This window comes from Notolepis coatsorum (assembly GCF_963971535.1).
Source record: "Notolepis coatsorum genome assembly, chromosome: 6".
Classification (NCBI taxonomy): Eukaryota; Metazoa; Chordata; class Actinopteri; order Aulopiformes; family Paralepididae; genus Notolepis; species Notolepis coatsorum.
Window position 1 is genome coordinate 50598851 of NC_140170.1, and position 14395 is coordinate 50613245.

The 14395-nt window shown below is 42.0% G+C and overlaps 1 protein-coding gene across 1 annotated transcript in view; it reads left to right on the top strand.

Moving 5' to 3' along the window:
* siah1 (siah E3 ubiquitin protein ligase 1) overlaps window positions 1–14027 on the top strand; it is a gene marked incomplete at its 3' end in the record, with an annotated part of 191979 nt that extends 177952 nt beyond the window's left edge. Inside the window, 4 exon segments of the mRNA XM_084317636.1 lie at window positions 7216–7397; window positions 9206–9502; window positions 13658–13983; window positions 13985–14027. Coding sequence (XP_084173762.1) covers window positions 7216–7397; window positions 9206–9502; window positions 13658–13983; window positions 13985–14027 — 848 coding nt within the window.
* Window positions 14028–14395: the final 368 nt, after the last annotated feature.

Here is a 14395-nt window from a genome sequence, read left to right on the forward strand (position 1 = left end):
ATAATGTCTGTGTGGAACTAATGTGCCAACAACCTTTCCGTGGGTGAACTCATTGAGATCGTTTTCAATTACTAATACTAATCTATACAATCACCTGTTGTTGAATAAATACCATTACTTTATAATCACCTGTTGTTGAATAAATACCATTACTTTATAGTTATTACTAAAAAAACAGTATAAAACAGTAGCTGTATAAAAAAATAAAAAGTTTTATAATTTATATATTTTTTTTTTGTTTTTAATTATTTTATGTATGCACTGGTATCGGATCAGTATCGGTATCGGCCGATACTAGGGATGTCCCGATCCGATCACGTGATCGGGATCGGGGCCGATCACGTGATTTTCCGAAGATCGGGATTGGCAAAAAAAATCTGGAATTTTTATTTAAATTTTTTTTAACTTTAATTTTTTTATTCAACAAACATGACCATGTTCATGTCTTAAACTCATACTGAGGCCTTAGTTTTGGTTTTAAATTGCATATCATTCATTTATTTATTGTCACACAGAGCAGAAGAATTTTGCCAAAACAAACCAATAGTAACCAGCTGCAGAACGGCAGACCAGCCACACTCTCAGACCCAAATAATTTTTTATTTAATTTTTTTTAATCCCAATTTCTCACATTACATTCACCCTGAATGTTGACGTTATCCAGGTGAAAAGTTAACTTCATTCAAGCGAGGCATTGCAATCCTTGACATAAATCATTTGATGTATAATTAAATCAAAGGAAATGCGTTTGGGTCTGAGGGTGTGTTCACATCTGAAAGTCCAGGGATAGTCCGGACTTTCCGTGGATAGTCCGGACTTTCTGGTGGACCAAATGTGAAAATGATACATTGTTTGATTTTGGTCTGCGTTCACACTACCCTGTTTGGTGCGGATCTAATTTGTAAACAAAGGACATGCTGTCGCATCTATTGGACTATAGCACTCACAAACGTAATCAGTTGCCGGCAGCGTAATGAGAGAGATACTATTATGAGCACGGCGCTAGTCGACTAGAGAGGAGAGAGAGAGAGAGAGAGAGAGAGAGAGAGAGAGAGAGAGAGAGAGAGAGAGAGAGAGAGAGAGAGAGAGAGAGAGAGAGAGAGAGAGAGAGAGAGAGAGAGAGAGAGAGAGAGAGAGAGAGAGAGAGAGAGAGAGAGAGAGAGAGAGAGAGAGAGAGAGAGAGAGAGAGAGAGAGATATTTCCTTCCTGCGTAAGCTGTCAACTACTAGACAGCTGCATAGGAGCAGCTCGAGATGCGTTGTTGTTACAGAGCTGGTCCACGCTGCTATTATGAAATTACCCAAAAAGTATGTAAGCTTTTTTTTTCTTTATCTGAGAGAATGTCCGCGAATGTCCTCCTCACGCAGGAGAAAGTTGGGGGGTGCGCGCGGCGCGAGTCTATAGAGAGAGAGGAAGAGAGAGACTGCGTCTAGAGAGGAGAGAGAGAGAGGGAGGAAGAGAGAGACTGTCCGCGTGCGGCGCCAGTCTAGAGAGGAGTAGGCTACTTTGCTTCCTGGATTAGGTACTATAGTTCGATTGAAACGAACCGAGTCCCAACTTTTCAAGAGGACCATGGTTCGGTTGTTTGGTCCTCATTATAGTTCGGTTTGCGTTCACACCTGTACAAACCAAACGGACTATCGATCTAAAGGGACCATGGTCCACTTAAAGTGGACCAAACAGAGTAGGTGTGAACGCGCCCTGAGAGTGTGGCTGGTCTGCCGTTCTGCAGCTGGATACTATTGGTTTGTTTTGGCACATTTCTTCTGCTCCGTGTGACAATAAATAAATTAATGATATGTAATTTAAAACTAAGGCCTCAGTATGAGTTTAAGACGTGAACATGGTCATGTTTGTTGAATACAAAAAAAAGTTAAAAAAATATATATATATATGTAATTTTTCTTTTTTTTTGATCGGATCGGGAAATATCGGTATCGGTAGATACTCAAAATCACATGATCGGGATCGGATCGGGAGCAAAAAAACGTGATCGGGACATCCCTAGCCGATACCCAAAGCTTAGGTATCGGAATCGGATCGGGAAGGAAAAAATGGTATCGGAACATCTCTAGTCCTCAGTCAATCTGGTAACACGATACTGCTTGCCAGAGATGGGAAAACCCTGGACGGACTTTTTTTCTTCTACAGCAGTGTGTGTGAGTAGCCAGTCTTCTGCAGCTGTGTGTGTGAGCAACCAGTCTTCAGAAGCAGTGTGTGTGAGCAGCATGTGGTGAACAGTTGTGCTCCACTCCCCCCACACCGTCTGTCCACAGATGCAGCCAGGAGGAAGGAGAGTCTGTTACAATGTTTGTTGCAGCTTTGGGAAAATGTGCTGAACATTGTGAATTTAGAGATTCACTAAAAGACACATTGAGAGACAGGCTTGTGTGTGGATTAAGAAATGAAGGTGCACAGAAGAAACTACTGACAGAGTGATTTGACACTGGAGAGCGCTGTCAATATCAGTGTAACAATGGAAATGGCATCAAAGGAAGCCCAGCAGTTACATGCAACGACCAGTAGAGGGCACCAGGTCAGTGACGGGCGAAGTGGCCAGGGTCCGTGTTCTCGTTGTGGAAAAACAGGACATCTTGCACCAACATGTTGGTGTAAAGAAATGGATTGTTGTAATTGTGGGGAAAAAGGCCACATAGAGCGTGCATGTAGAAATAAGAAGGGCACAGAAAATTACGATAAGTCTGTTTTTTTTTTATCTACTTTTTCTCCCATTTTCTATTTTTCTCCCATCCCAATTTCGTATCGTCCATTTCTACCCTCCCCTGTCTCGAACGCTGTTAGGCCATGCCTCCCACAAGCCGGCTGCAATGTGGACGAAGCCTTGCATCACGTGTCCCCTCCGGTACTCGAGGAAGCAGCCGTCGCATCTGTTCACCTGCACAGCGCGATCTCTCAGCGTCGGGGGTCTGCGTGGGAGGGACACGTCGCTTCCTGATTCTGCTGCGCAGGCGCACCAACCGACCTGTAGGAGTCGCTGTCCACAACGTCCGATCCCCACCCACCAGCTTCCCACCCCCTAACACTGCCAATTGTATTAGTATGAACGACCAGCCAAGCTGGTAGCAACGCGAAGAGCTGGGCTCAAACCCAGCATCTCCTGCATTGGTGGCGAGCGCCTTGCCCACTACACCACCTAGCCGCCATGATAAGTCTGGTTTTAAAAGAAACACTGGAAATTACAAAAAGAAGAGACATGTTCATGCTGTTGAACAAGGAGATAGAACAGCTAGTGACTCCTCAGATGAAGAGGCGAGGATAAATCTCCTCCTCTGGTCATTATTTGGGTAGAACACACATATTTTGAATGCCTTCGGCAGATATTTTTTTTAGCCATTTTAATCTAGATTAACTCCAGGATTGCAGATGGATTAATCTAGATAAAAAAAAAAAATCTATGCCCACCTCTAATTTTTACTTTAACTAAGCATTGGTTAGCTAGTAGCTACAAGACACTCACTAGCAGCTGAGCTTTCAGAGTAGAAGACGTAAACATTTTATAAAGAGATGGTTGCACTCAGAAATATATCATTCACTGTATTTAATTGTTAATCTCTCACAAAACGTTTTCGGTAGGGATGCTCGATATTGGCTTTTTTACCGATACCGTATACCGATATTGTCCAACTCTTAATTTCCGATACCAATATCAACCGATACCGATATATGCAGGGTTTCCCCCGCCAAAAAACTGAATAATTTCAGGTAATTAACATTACATATGAATTAACATAACATTATGCATACTTTTGACAATAAATAAAATCAGAATTTGTTCTTACTTGCTTGCCTGGGTAAATAAAGGTTATAGAAATGTAAAAAAAAATATATATATATATATATATTTGAAAACCGATACCGATATTTTCCGATATCACATTTTAATGCCAATATCGGCCGATAATATCGGACATCCCTAGTTTTCGGCCATCTGGCCTTCATACATTTTCGGCGGCCGAATATTCGGTGCATGATCCCTACTTTTTTATATCGTATATCTCGATTGAACCGAATCGAGATATACGAGATATTGCGATTGAACCGAATTGTGAGCGGAGTGTATCGTTACACCCCTAATGGAAACAACTCACTATTGAAACACAATGGAAACACCTCACTATTGAAACACAATGGAAACACCTCACTATTGAATCACAATGGAAACACCTCACTATTACAATTTCAGTGCCGGCCATTTAACATTGAAAACCCTGTTGAGTGCCAGCATCCACTTCAATGGCTGCGTTTACATGGACAGTTTATTCCCCTTTTCATTCGGAATTAACGTTAAATCCTATTTAAAGTTATCATGTAAACATCTGAAAATACTTAATTCCGAATGAAAATGGCCATTCCGAAATAAAATCCATTCCGATGTAAGTGGCCGGTTTATTCCGTTTATCATTCCGAATTAAAGCTTTTTCTGTCCATGTAAACGCTTTTCACGCATTTTCGGAATTAGTTCCCCCCGGTCTTTCTGCGCATGATCGCGCATAGGCTACAGTACACATAGATGATCGCGAACAGGGGCACATATTGTTCCATAGCATAGGCCTTCAGTTGATCATGAAAAATCCTCTCTTACCTTGACGATTAAAAAGCCTCCATAATTTAGTAAATAAAGCTGTAGCCAGCCAGCTAGTATTGATGCTATACAAAATGCTATCCACATTAGCTACATAGCTAACCAACTAAATACAATGGTATCCTAAGGTAACGTTAAATACAACATTTGCTAGTCGAAATGACTGGACACACACAGGGACAAGTTAAACATCAATCAATTAATTTATTCCAACAGGTAGTTTGAGCTGCATGTGAGCCGCGGTCTTTCTCTCCTCTCCTTTGGAAACTAATGATGATACGTTAGCTAGAAAAAGCACAGAACCGGCCGGCAAAAGTTAAGCTGCTAGCAACAGACACTATAATACTTCCGTCGGGGGATTTCAAAATAAAAGAGCGACGTCTAAAAGCACCGTAAATACGTTTATTTTGTACATTATCTAACGTTAACACGAACCTAAACTAACTTTAGATTAGTTTAGGTTCGTGTAACGTTAGATATTGTAAAGAATAAACGTATTTACGGTGCTTTTAGACGTCGCTCTTTTATTTTGAAACCCCCCGCCCGGAAGTAAAAATGATGCTTATTTGTCTGCTTGTTATCAATGGGTTGCTACATACGGGGTACAATGTTACATAGGCTGTGCGTCGATGTTGCAGAAGCATAAAGGCAGAGTGTCTGCAACACCTTTGCTTTGTCGATGTTGTGGTGCAGTTGCTTTGAAGTTGCTGTAGCATGTAGAGGGCAAGGCCTTTAACGTTAGCAGAATAGACACACCGAGAGTCTGGTTAATGTTGTTTGGTACGCTAGCACAGTAGCTGAGAATACCGGTCGCAGCTGTTTGTTTACTTCCGGTAAACGTAATGACGTTAACATCCTGTTTACGTTTACCCAATCAGAAGCCTTCCCAGCCCCAAACCTTACGATGACTCGAAAACTCCCGATTAGACAGTGACTTTCATGTAAACACCTTGTCGGAATTAAGATTTGACATGTAAACTCGCATGATTTTTTTTTTACATCCGAATGATTTGATTCCGAAGTTATAATTCGGAATTAAAAGTCACCATGTAACCGCAGCCATTGATAGCGTTAAAAACGCATAATCTATGTTTAAAATTATGGCTATGTGTCTAATCTGCCTGTCGTTTATCAATGACTTATTTGCAGTCAACATTGTCGAAACGGATTGTTTTTTTTATCGGTTAATTTTTGTTTTAAATAGCATTTTGCAAAGCCCTAGTTTTCAAGGAAAATATAAAGATTCCGTGATAAAAGGCATTTACTGGAATATTCTAGAATACACAAATGTTGTCATTTTTCGGCCTATTTATGAATCGTTTTCAAATAAACGCTAGATTATCGATAGTATATGTGTACTTATGCACGCTATAGAGGCGGGCTGAAAAATTCATTCTCATTTCCTCATCAGCAATCATAGCCACAGAGCCACATACACACATAGGGCAAACGCTTATATCTCCGTGAAAACAGGTCTGATTATCCTAAGACTGGTAAAATATATTCCTTACCTGAGATCAGATGTTATCCAAAAAGATTATTCCAATTTAACTTTCAGCAAAAGAAACAGTCGGACATCACTCATTCATACACACGCACACTGCCCCACCCAAACTCTTTTTCAACCCAGAAACCGACCTGGCTTGGGAAAATCATTCCTCCTCTCCTTATCTTCTCTCCTTTCTATTCCTCCCCTTCTCCTCTCCTCAGCACCTCATCTTCTCTCAATCTCCTCTCCTTTCCTTCTCCTCTCCCTAACACGTCTTCCCCTCATCTCATCTCCCAATCTCCTCTCCCCATCACATCCCCTTCTCTCTTTCTCCCAGCACCTCCTCTCCTCTCCTTCCCCAGCACCTCCTCTCCCCGTAATTTCACCTCCTCTCTCTGTTCCTCCTGTTTACTACACAGGCCATCCCATTCCTCCCCATGGCACAGACCTGTTACCAAGGCAACCACACAGCACGATAGGAAACAGCAGCTACACACACATCTGTATGGTGGGAAACAAAAGCTCGCCACACACACATGAGACATGAGGAAAATAATCTCTCTCTCCCCCTCCCTCCCCCACATCTGAGTTCACTTAACCGACTGGCTGTTTTTTTTTTATTTGACCATGAAAATCTCTGCAGTTTAAACCCCTCTGAGTCAAAAATAGATACAGACACACTAAGACACACATTTATAGATTATATGGAAAGGTGTGTGTGTTCAGGTCTCGTTGGTGTTGTGTTCAAATGTAGATACGAGTGGTGTATAGACCACTGGCTGTCCCATCTGCCTGTGTGTCCATCTATCTGCCTGTGTCTATCTACCTGTCTGTGTGTCTATCTACCTGTCTGTGTGTGTCTATCTACCTGTCTGTGTTTCTGTCTGCCTGCCTGTGTGTCTATTTGTCTATCTGTGAGTGTCTCCCACCAGTTAATTCCTGTTTATATCCTGATATCCTATTCATCCTTGTCGGTCAGTCTATGTGCAAGAAACTATGTGCATATAACTCAAATCTTTCAATTCAAATAAAGAGCAAAATGGACAATTTAACACTTCTGTTTCTCTCTCACTTTGTTTTGTTTCTCTCTCTCTCTCACCCCCCCCCCCCCCCCCCCCTCCAGAAATGAGTCGTCAGACTGCCACAGCGCTGCCCACAGGAACTTCCAAATGCCCCCCCTCCCAGCGTGTCCCCACCCTGTCGGGCACCACGGCCTCTAACAGTGACCTGGCCAGCCTGTTTGAGTGTCCTGTCTGCTTCGACTATGTCCTACCCCCCATCCTACAGTGCCAGTCTGGCCACCTGGTATGGTCTTATTTCTCTTGTCACTATAACATAACTGGTACGGTCTTATTCTATTACCATAACAGCACTATAACATAACTGGTACTGTCTTATTCTGTTACCATCACACCACTAACATAACTCGGATGGTCTAATTTATATTACCATAACATCACTGATATGGTCTTATTCTATTGACATCACTATATCATAACTGGTATGGTCTTATTTATATTACCATCACATCACTATATCATAACTGGTATGGTCTTATTCTATTACCATCACATCATTATAACTAGGGATGGGTACCGAATTCGGTACTTTTAAAGGTACTTACCGAAATACGTCGGTACTACCGAGTATCGATTCACATGATACCAAAAAATATATACCGTATATATATATATATATATTTCTTTTTTACACTTTGTTTTTTTATTGTTATTTTTATTTTTTTCATGTCAACGTTCACACGCACAATATACGCTTACCTAGGATTTGACTTGATTCAACAACAAAGCAGTCGGAGCAATGGCAAGCCGAAAACGGTCGAAAGTGTAGTTATTTGAAGTAGTTATTTTTTTTCACGACTGAGGTAGGTAGATTACATTTTTAGAGACTAAAGTACAGAAAAAAGGTACCGTTGGGTACCGGTATCGATTCAAAGTGAAAGGTACCCATCCCTAATTATAACACAACTGGTATGGTCTTATTTATATTACCATAACATCACTATAATATAACTGGTAACTATGGTCTTATTTATATTACCATAACATCATTATAACATAACTGGTATGGTCTTATTCTATTACCATAACATCACTATAACACAACTGGTATAGTCTTATTCTATTACCATCACATCACTATAACACAACTGGTATGGTCTTATTCTGTTACCATCACACCACTAACATAACTGGTACGGTCTTATTTATATTACCATAACTAACACAACTGGTATGGTCTTATTCTATTACCATAACATCACTATATCATAACTGGTAACTATGGTCTTATTTATATTACCATCACATCACTAACATAACTGGTATGGTCTTATTTTTATTACCATCACATCATTATAATATAACTGGTATGTTCTTATTTTTATTACCATCACATCTCTAACATAGCATTCATGATTTGACAATATAAACAAGAGTAGACACATTTCTATATACACAGACACCATTCCTATTGCTTGCAATTGTATTTGGCCTTCATTAAAAACTGTTGGTAGAAAGCTTATATTGTTCAAAACGTTTGTTTTGTTGGTGCATCAAGTTAAGTCGAGCAATTACTGGCCCACCACTGAGTGTTCGCACTATTGTGAAAAGTGACCTTTGATCCGTTGTCAGGCATGCCTCTTCAATCTTGGTATTTCATCATTCAGCAATTTCAGCCGCAGGATATTTCCCTATTTCCCTACCTGGACATTTAATATTACGCTTATAAATCTCTGGGTGACTTAAAACTAAGGTATTTCTGGGATGTGATAGTCTTGAGCATAATTTAGATCTGTTTGTTTTGTCATAAAGTTGTAGTTTGCGAGCAAACGCCGCCTAACCCCTGTTTACTCCCCAAGTTGTTTCCCCCCAAAAAGAGGCATGGCGATCACAGATCAGGGTGGATGACGTGATGCCGGTCAGATGTATGGTCTTAGTTCTGTTACCATCACATCACTATATCATAACCGGTATGGTTCTGTTACCATCACATCACAACACTAAACCATTACAGCAGCGAACATGAATGAAGATAACGGAACCCAAAGTGACCGGAGCGAAAAGTACTCATCCGCTGTTCACCCCTTCCCTCAGGTATGCTCCAACTGCCGGCCCAAGCTCACCTGCTGCCCCACCTGCAGAGGCCCCCTGGGCTCCATCAGGAACCTGGCCATGGAGAAGGTGGCCAACTCCGTCCTCTTCCCCTGCAAGTACGCGTCGTCGGGCTGCGAGGTCACCCTGCCCCACACGGACAAGGCGGAGCACGAGGAGCTGTGCGAGTTCCGGCCGTACTCCTGCCCCTGCCCCGGGGCCTCCTGCAAGTGGCAAGGGTCCCTGGACGCCGTCATGCCCCATCTGATGCACCAGCACAAGTCCATCACCACGCTGCAGGTCACTGGCTTCTTTATTCATTAAAACCCTTTCACTGCCACATGACAGAAGGTTAACCCTTTACTATCACACAACCTGTGTAACGAGAGCTAAGTTGACCCTTTCTCTGCCACGCATATATCCATCCTTATACCGTCCTCTGCCAGCTCTATTTGTCTATGGAGATGTTCCCCTTCTTTGCAGGGCTATAACTTTTTTAATTGTATTGCTAAATTGACATTACTATGGCCCATTCAACGTCAAGTTTCTATCGTTTAGGATGTAGCAACGTTCTACTTTTTCATTCACATATTCGGTCTAAAGTATAAATATGTTTTTATCGTTTTCTGCAGCATTCTGCAGAACGTGAGTTATAGCCATAAATACATATATTAGATCATCAGATGTAGTTTGATACCGATTAGCGTCAGAAAAAAAATTTCAATTTTATAAGTCCGTGGGGGTGTTTATAAGTCCGTGGCCGACGTTAAATCATTTATGTAGTATGGGCGATACATAGATCAGAGCAGTTTATATGGATCATAATAATCAAACACGCTGAAACTCACCGCAGCTTCCTCTGACCGTTGGGTGATCAGCGTGGAGCAGAAAGATCACTATTATGGGATGTTGATATATGCGATCCATTTCCAGGTTGTATAATACTATATACGTCCAAATCATGTTGTTTATCGAGTTATTGGCAACGGATCGCTATCCAGTGTATCAAGCTGTAGTCCCGCGAGCGACAGAAATATGGGTGAGCACCACTTCCTGCCGCTCATTTCTGGTTTTGGCGATTCGCCGATCGGCCACCAGATGGCGGTCTTGAACCGTTGGAGAGTTGAGAGGAGATCAACAGCAAGTCTCAAGTCTCCGTGGGTGAAATATGATTGCCATGACAGATTTGTGAAATATTGATCTCAAAGACGCTGTACGACGTCATTGGCAGATTAAGCATGGCGAGCAATGACGTCTAAAGTCGTCCTTGGCGATTAAAGGGTTAACAATATACTCGTTATCACCATACATAAGGCTTATATTGAAACATGTTGACATTAGGGCCGTTCTTTCAACCTAAAAGTGCACTTTCTTCAACCTCGAACCTAAATTCCTTAGCGACCCGTGTTGCCAACGTAAACAAATTGCACAGCGCGGCAGCGCGCACATTCGATACACACGCATATGAAACAAGTCATACGGAACAAATAATGTATAACAGAGGCTGAAATTAGAGCAATGTGAGTCACAAACTCACGACAGTAGTACACAACTACACATACAGACGCATAAAATGTATTCTGCATTGATTAAGTGATAATCAAAACCCAGCTTAAGCCGTTAAACCTATGTAGTGAATCGCGAAGCCAATACGCACACACACAGACAGTCTAACTGGAACGGTTTACCAAACATACACTCCCAGCATTCATATCTTATATGAATAAAGTTATATCCCATCATATCTTATATCCCAGCAACATAACATAACTTACTTACCCAAACAACGTGTCCCAGAGTCCACTCATGCAGGAATCCATTTCAAAACGTTAGAAAAACGCTCCGTTTCCCGATTCCTCAATCATCCAATGTCTGGAAGTTAGTGGACCACTGGACCCATGGTCCATCCATTCGACCTTAATAAACGGACTGCCATCGGTCCATAACCGCATTCTATAGAAGAATAAGTCTATTTGTCGTGCAGATTAACACACACGCAAGATGGAAGACCCAAAGGAACAGAGCGTGGCTCTGCTGAGCTCTGACTGAGAGAGGGAAAGACGGACTGCCCTGCCCTCTGCTGGCGCGTGCTGTGCACTACAACCATTGGCGCACAGTCTGTGACGTCACGGTATTGAAAATCATACCGACGGGATTTCGAAATACCCTGGTATACCATAATACCGTCATACCGCCCAAGCCTATCCTCTGTAAATATTATCAAACCCCTCTGACCTTGTCTGGTTTTTCCAAAGACCCAAGAGATGGGAGTCATGGGACAGTAGGCTCCCTCTTGTCTAGTATATTACACTCTTACATATACACTCAAAATTTGGTACTGATTGATCTAGCATGAATTGGTACTCGGGAGTACCAATGTAATTCAGTCGGTAACCTTAAAAGTACAGAGTTCGGTACACAACCCTAATTGGGGGAGATTGGAGGGTAAATACGCAGGGTAAGAAAGAGAAAGGAAGGTGAGGTTTTGCCGGCAGTTGCTGGGGAGAGAAGGTCAAGTTAATGAATGTAAATATAACACCACATTATACAGTGAAGCATCGACATTCTCCCATCTCATTCTTTAAAATGTAATTAATTCAAGGTTTTAAATCATATGGTAATGAACGTCTGCAGTTTCAGAGACTTTTTTTAAAGTCCATTCCAGGCAAAGGGAGCAAAGAACCTGAAGGCCCTTTTCCTCAAAAAAGAGCTCCCTCATTAAAATAGTGGTGCCCTAGGTGAGCGAGTGGTTTTAACTACGTAGTCACCTGGCGTTAGTGAACACGTTACATGAATTGACCACAGTAACATTGTAATACACGGATAACACTCCACAATGAATTTCGACATTCAAACGCCACTGAGCTTAATAATCAAGCCAGCTGATGTTAACCCCTTATGCTGAGGGCACATTTAGCATAAAACACCTGACTATTGCATACCCAAAGTAATTTGTGATTTATTACTTGAACCACTTATAGCACATGCCACATGCATTGAGTTTTGGTCTCTTTTGAAAGGAAACATACTGAACTTTCTTCCACAACAGGAGAAGAATCACTGTGTTCTAGAACTTCTACTGTAATAGATGTAAAGTTGAAAGCTGAAATAAAGGTTTTGCTTACTCACGTTTTGTTTACTTGTTGCCAGATGCCTGTTTTTGAGTTCCAGCTGAGAGGTAGGAGCTGGAAAACATAACTGTTCCATAGCCTGAAGTAGGGCTGCAACTAATGACTATTTTGGTAGTCGACTAATCTGTCGATTATTTTTTCGATTAGTCGACTAATCGAAAAACAATTATATTTATAAATATATATATATATATATATATATATATATATATATATATATATATATATATATATATATATATATATATATTTTTACTACCTATCTTTGTGAAAGTGACTTCTCAGCTCTGGTCCAGCTGAAGACAGAGCAGAGGAACAGATTGGACATTGAGCATGACCTCAGAGTTGCTTTGAGACTCTTGTCAGGACCAAACAACATCCCCAGTTATCCCATTAGTTCCCCCAAACTTACTGTTGGTCTGTTATGTTAAGCTAAGAAGTCTTCAGCTGGCTGGACCAGAGCTGAGAAGCCACTTTCACAAAGATAGGTAGTGCAAAAAAAAAATATATATATATATATATATATATATATATATATATATATATATATATATATTTTATTTTTATTTTTTTAATGACTAATCGATGCAACAATATCTCGTAGACGATTTTTCATAATGGACACTAATCGTTGCAGCCCTAGCCTGAAGTCTTATCTACAGTTACAGGTCCAAAGTTTATAACAATCCCAGATGTTTTTGTAATCCTAGTATCGATAATAATTTGTTATTAATTTGGATCAGCCCTCATGTACGATACCGTTGGCTCCAGAATTTCATTGGCTACAAAACAAAGGTGGTCAATAATTCTCGCCATCAGAGATGACTGGTCCGTTCAGGACCCGGCCCCAAACCGGACGTGGTCACTTGTCCGAATGGCTGGTCAAATGACGCTCGTCGAATGTTTCGTCTTGTAACTCGAGAGGAAGCATTGCAATAGGTCGAGTAGGGTGACGATTGAAAGGCCAATTCAATCCCAGAAGATATGATAGTGATTTGTGTCTTTATTCCCACATTCTCTCCAACAGTCTGCTCCTGCTGTTATTGTTATTGTGAAATTTGCTTCCCGTTTGATCACTTTCAGTAAGAAATTGGATTACCGTAGGAACTTCCTTTTGTATATAACCAAATCATATCCATATTGGGGATTAGTTACTGTCCACAACAGTAAATGTATTACTAGTTATCCGTATGGGTCAAATGTGCAGACCGGTGCATCGCTAGTTCTGAGGTTGAACTGTTTGAATGTCCCAATGACAACAACACAGTTGAAAAGGTCTCTATAACTCTCTCTCTCTCTCTCTCTCTCTCTCTCCCCCCCCCAGGGCGAGGACATCGTCTTCCTGGCCACAGACATCAACCTGCCCGGGGCGGTGGACTGGGTGATGATGCAGTCCTGCTTCGGGTTCCACTTCATGCTGGTGCTGGAGAAGCAGGAGAAGTACGACGGCCACCAGCAGTTCTTCGCCATCGTGCAGCTGATCGGCACCAGGAAGCAGGCGGAGAACTTCGCCTACCGCCTGGAGCTGAACGGACACCGGCGCCGGCTCACCTGGGAGGCCACGCCGCGCTCCATCCACGAGGGCATCGCCACGGCCATCATGAACAGCGACTGCCTGGTGTTTGACACGTCCATCGCGCAGCTGTTGCGGAGAATGGAACCTCGGAATTAACGTCACCATCTCCATGTGCTGAGGGGCTACAGGGGGCTCATAGGTCAAAGGTTAAATGGGTTTTTTTAGGGGTCAGATTTTGACCCCCCCCCCCACACACACACACACACACCCACACACCTCACCACCACCACCACCATACACACAACCAGTCCTCCCCCCAACCAACCAACCAACCCACAAGACTGACTTGAGGTCAAAAGGGACTGTCTGACCGGACAGCCACGGGACACATGGGGGATGGATGGATGGATGGACGCAAATGTGTAGTAGTGGCAATGGACATGTACACACACACACACACACACACAGTCTATTTCTCTGTGTCACAAACGCAAACTTAACAGCTGTCTGGTCAAACTCACTTGTCAAAGTCTTTTCTGTTTTTCT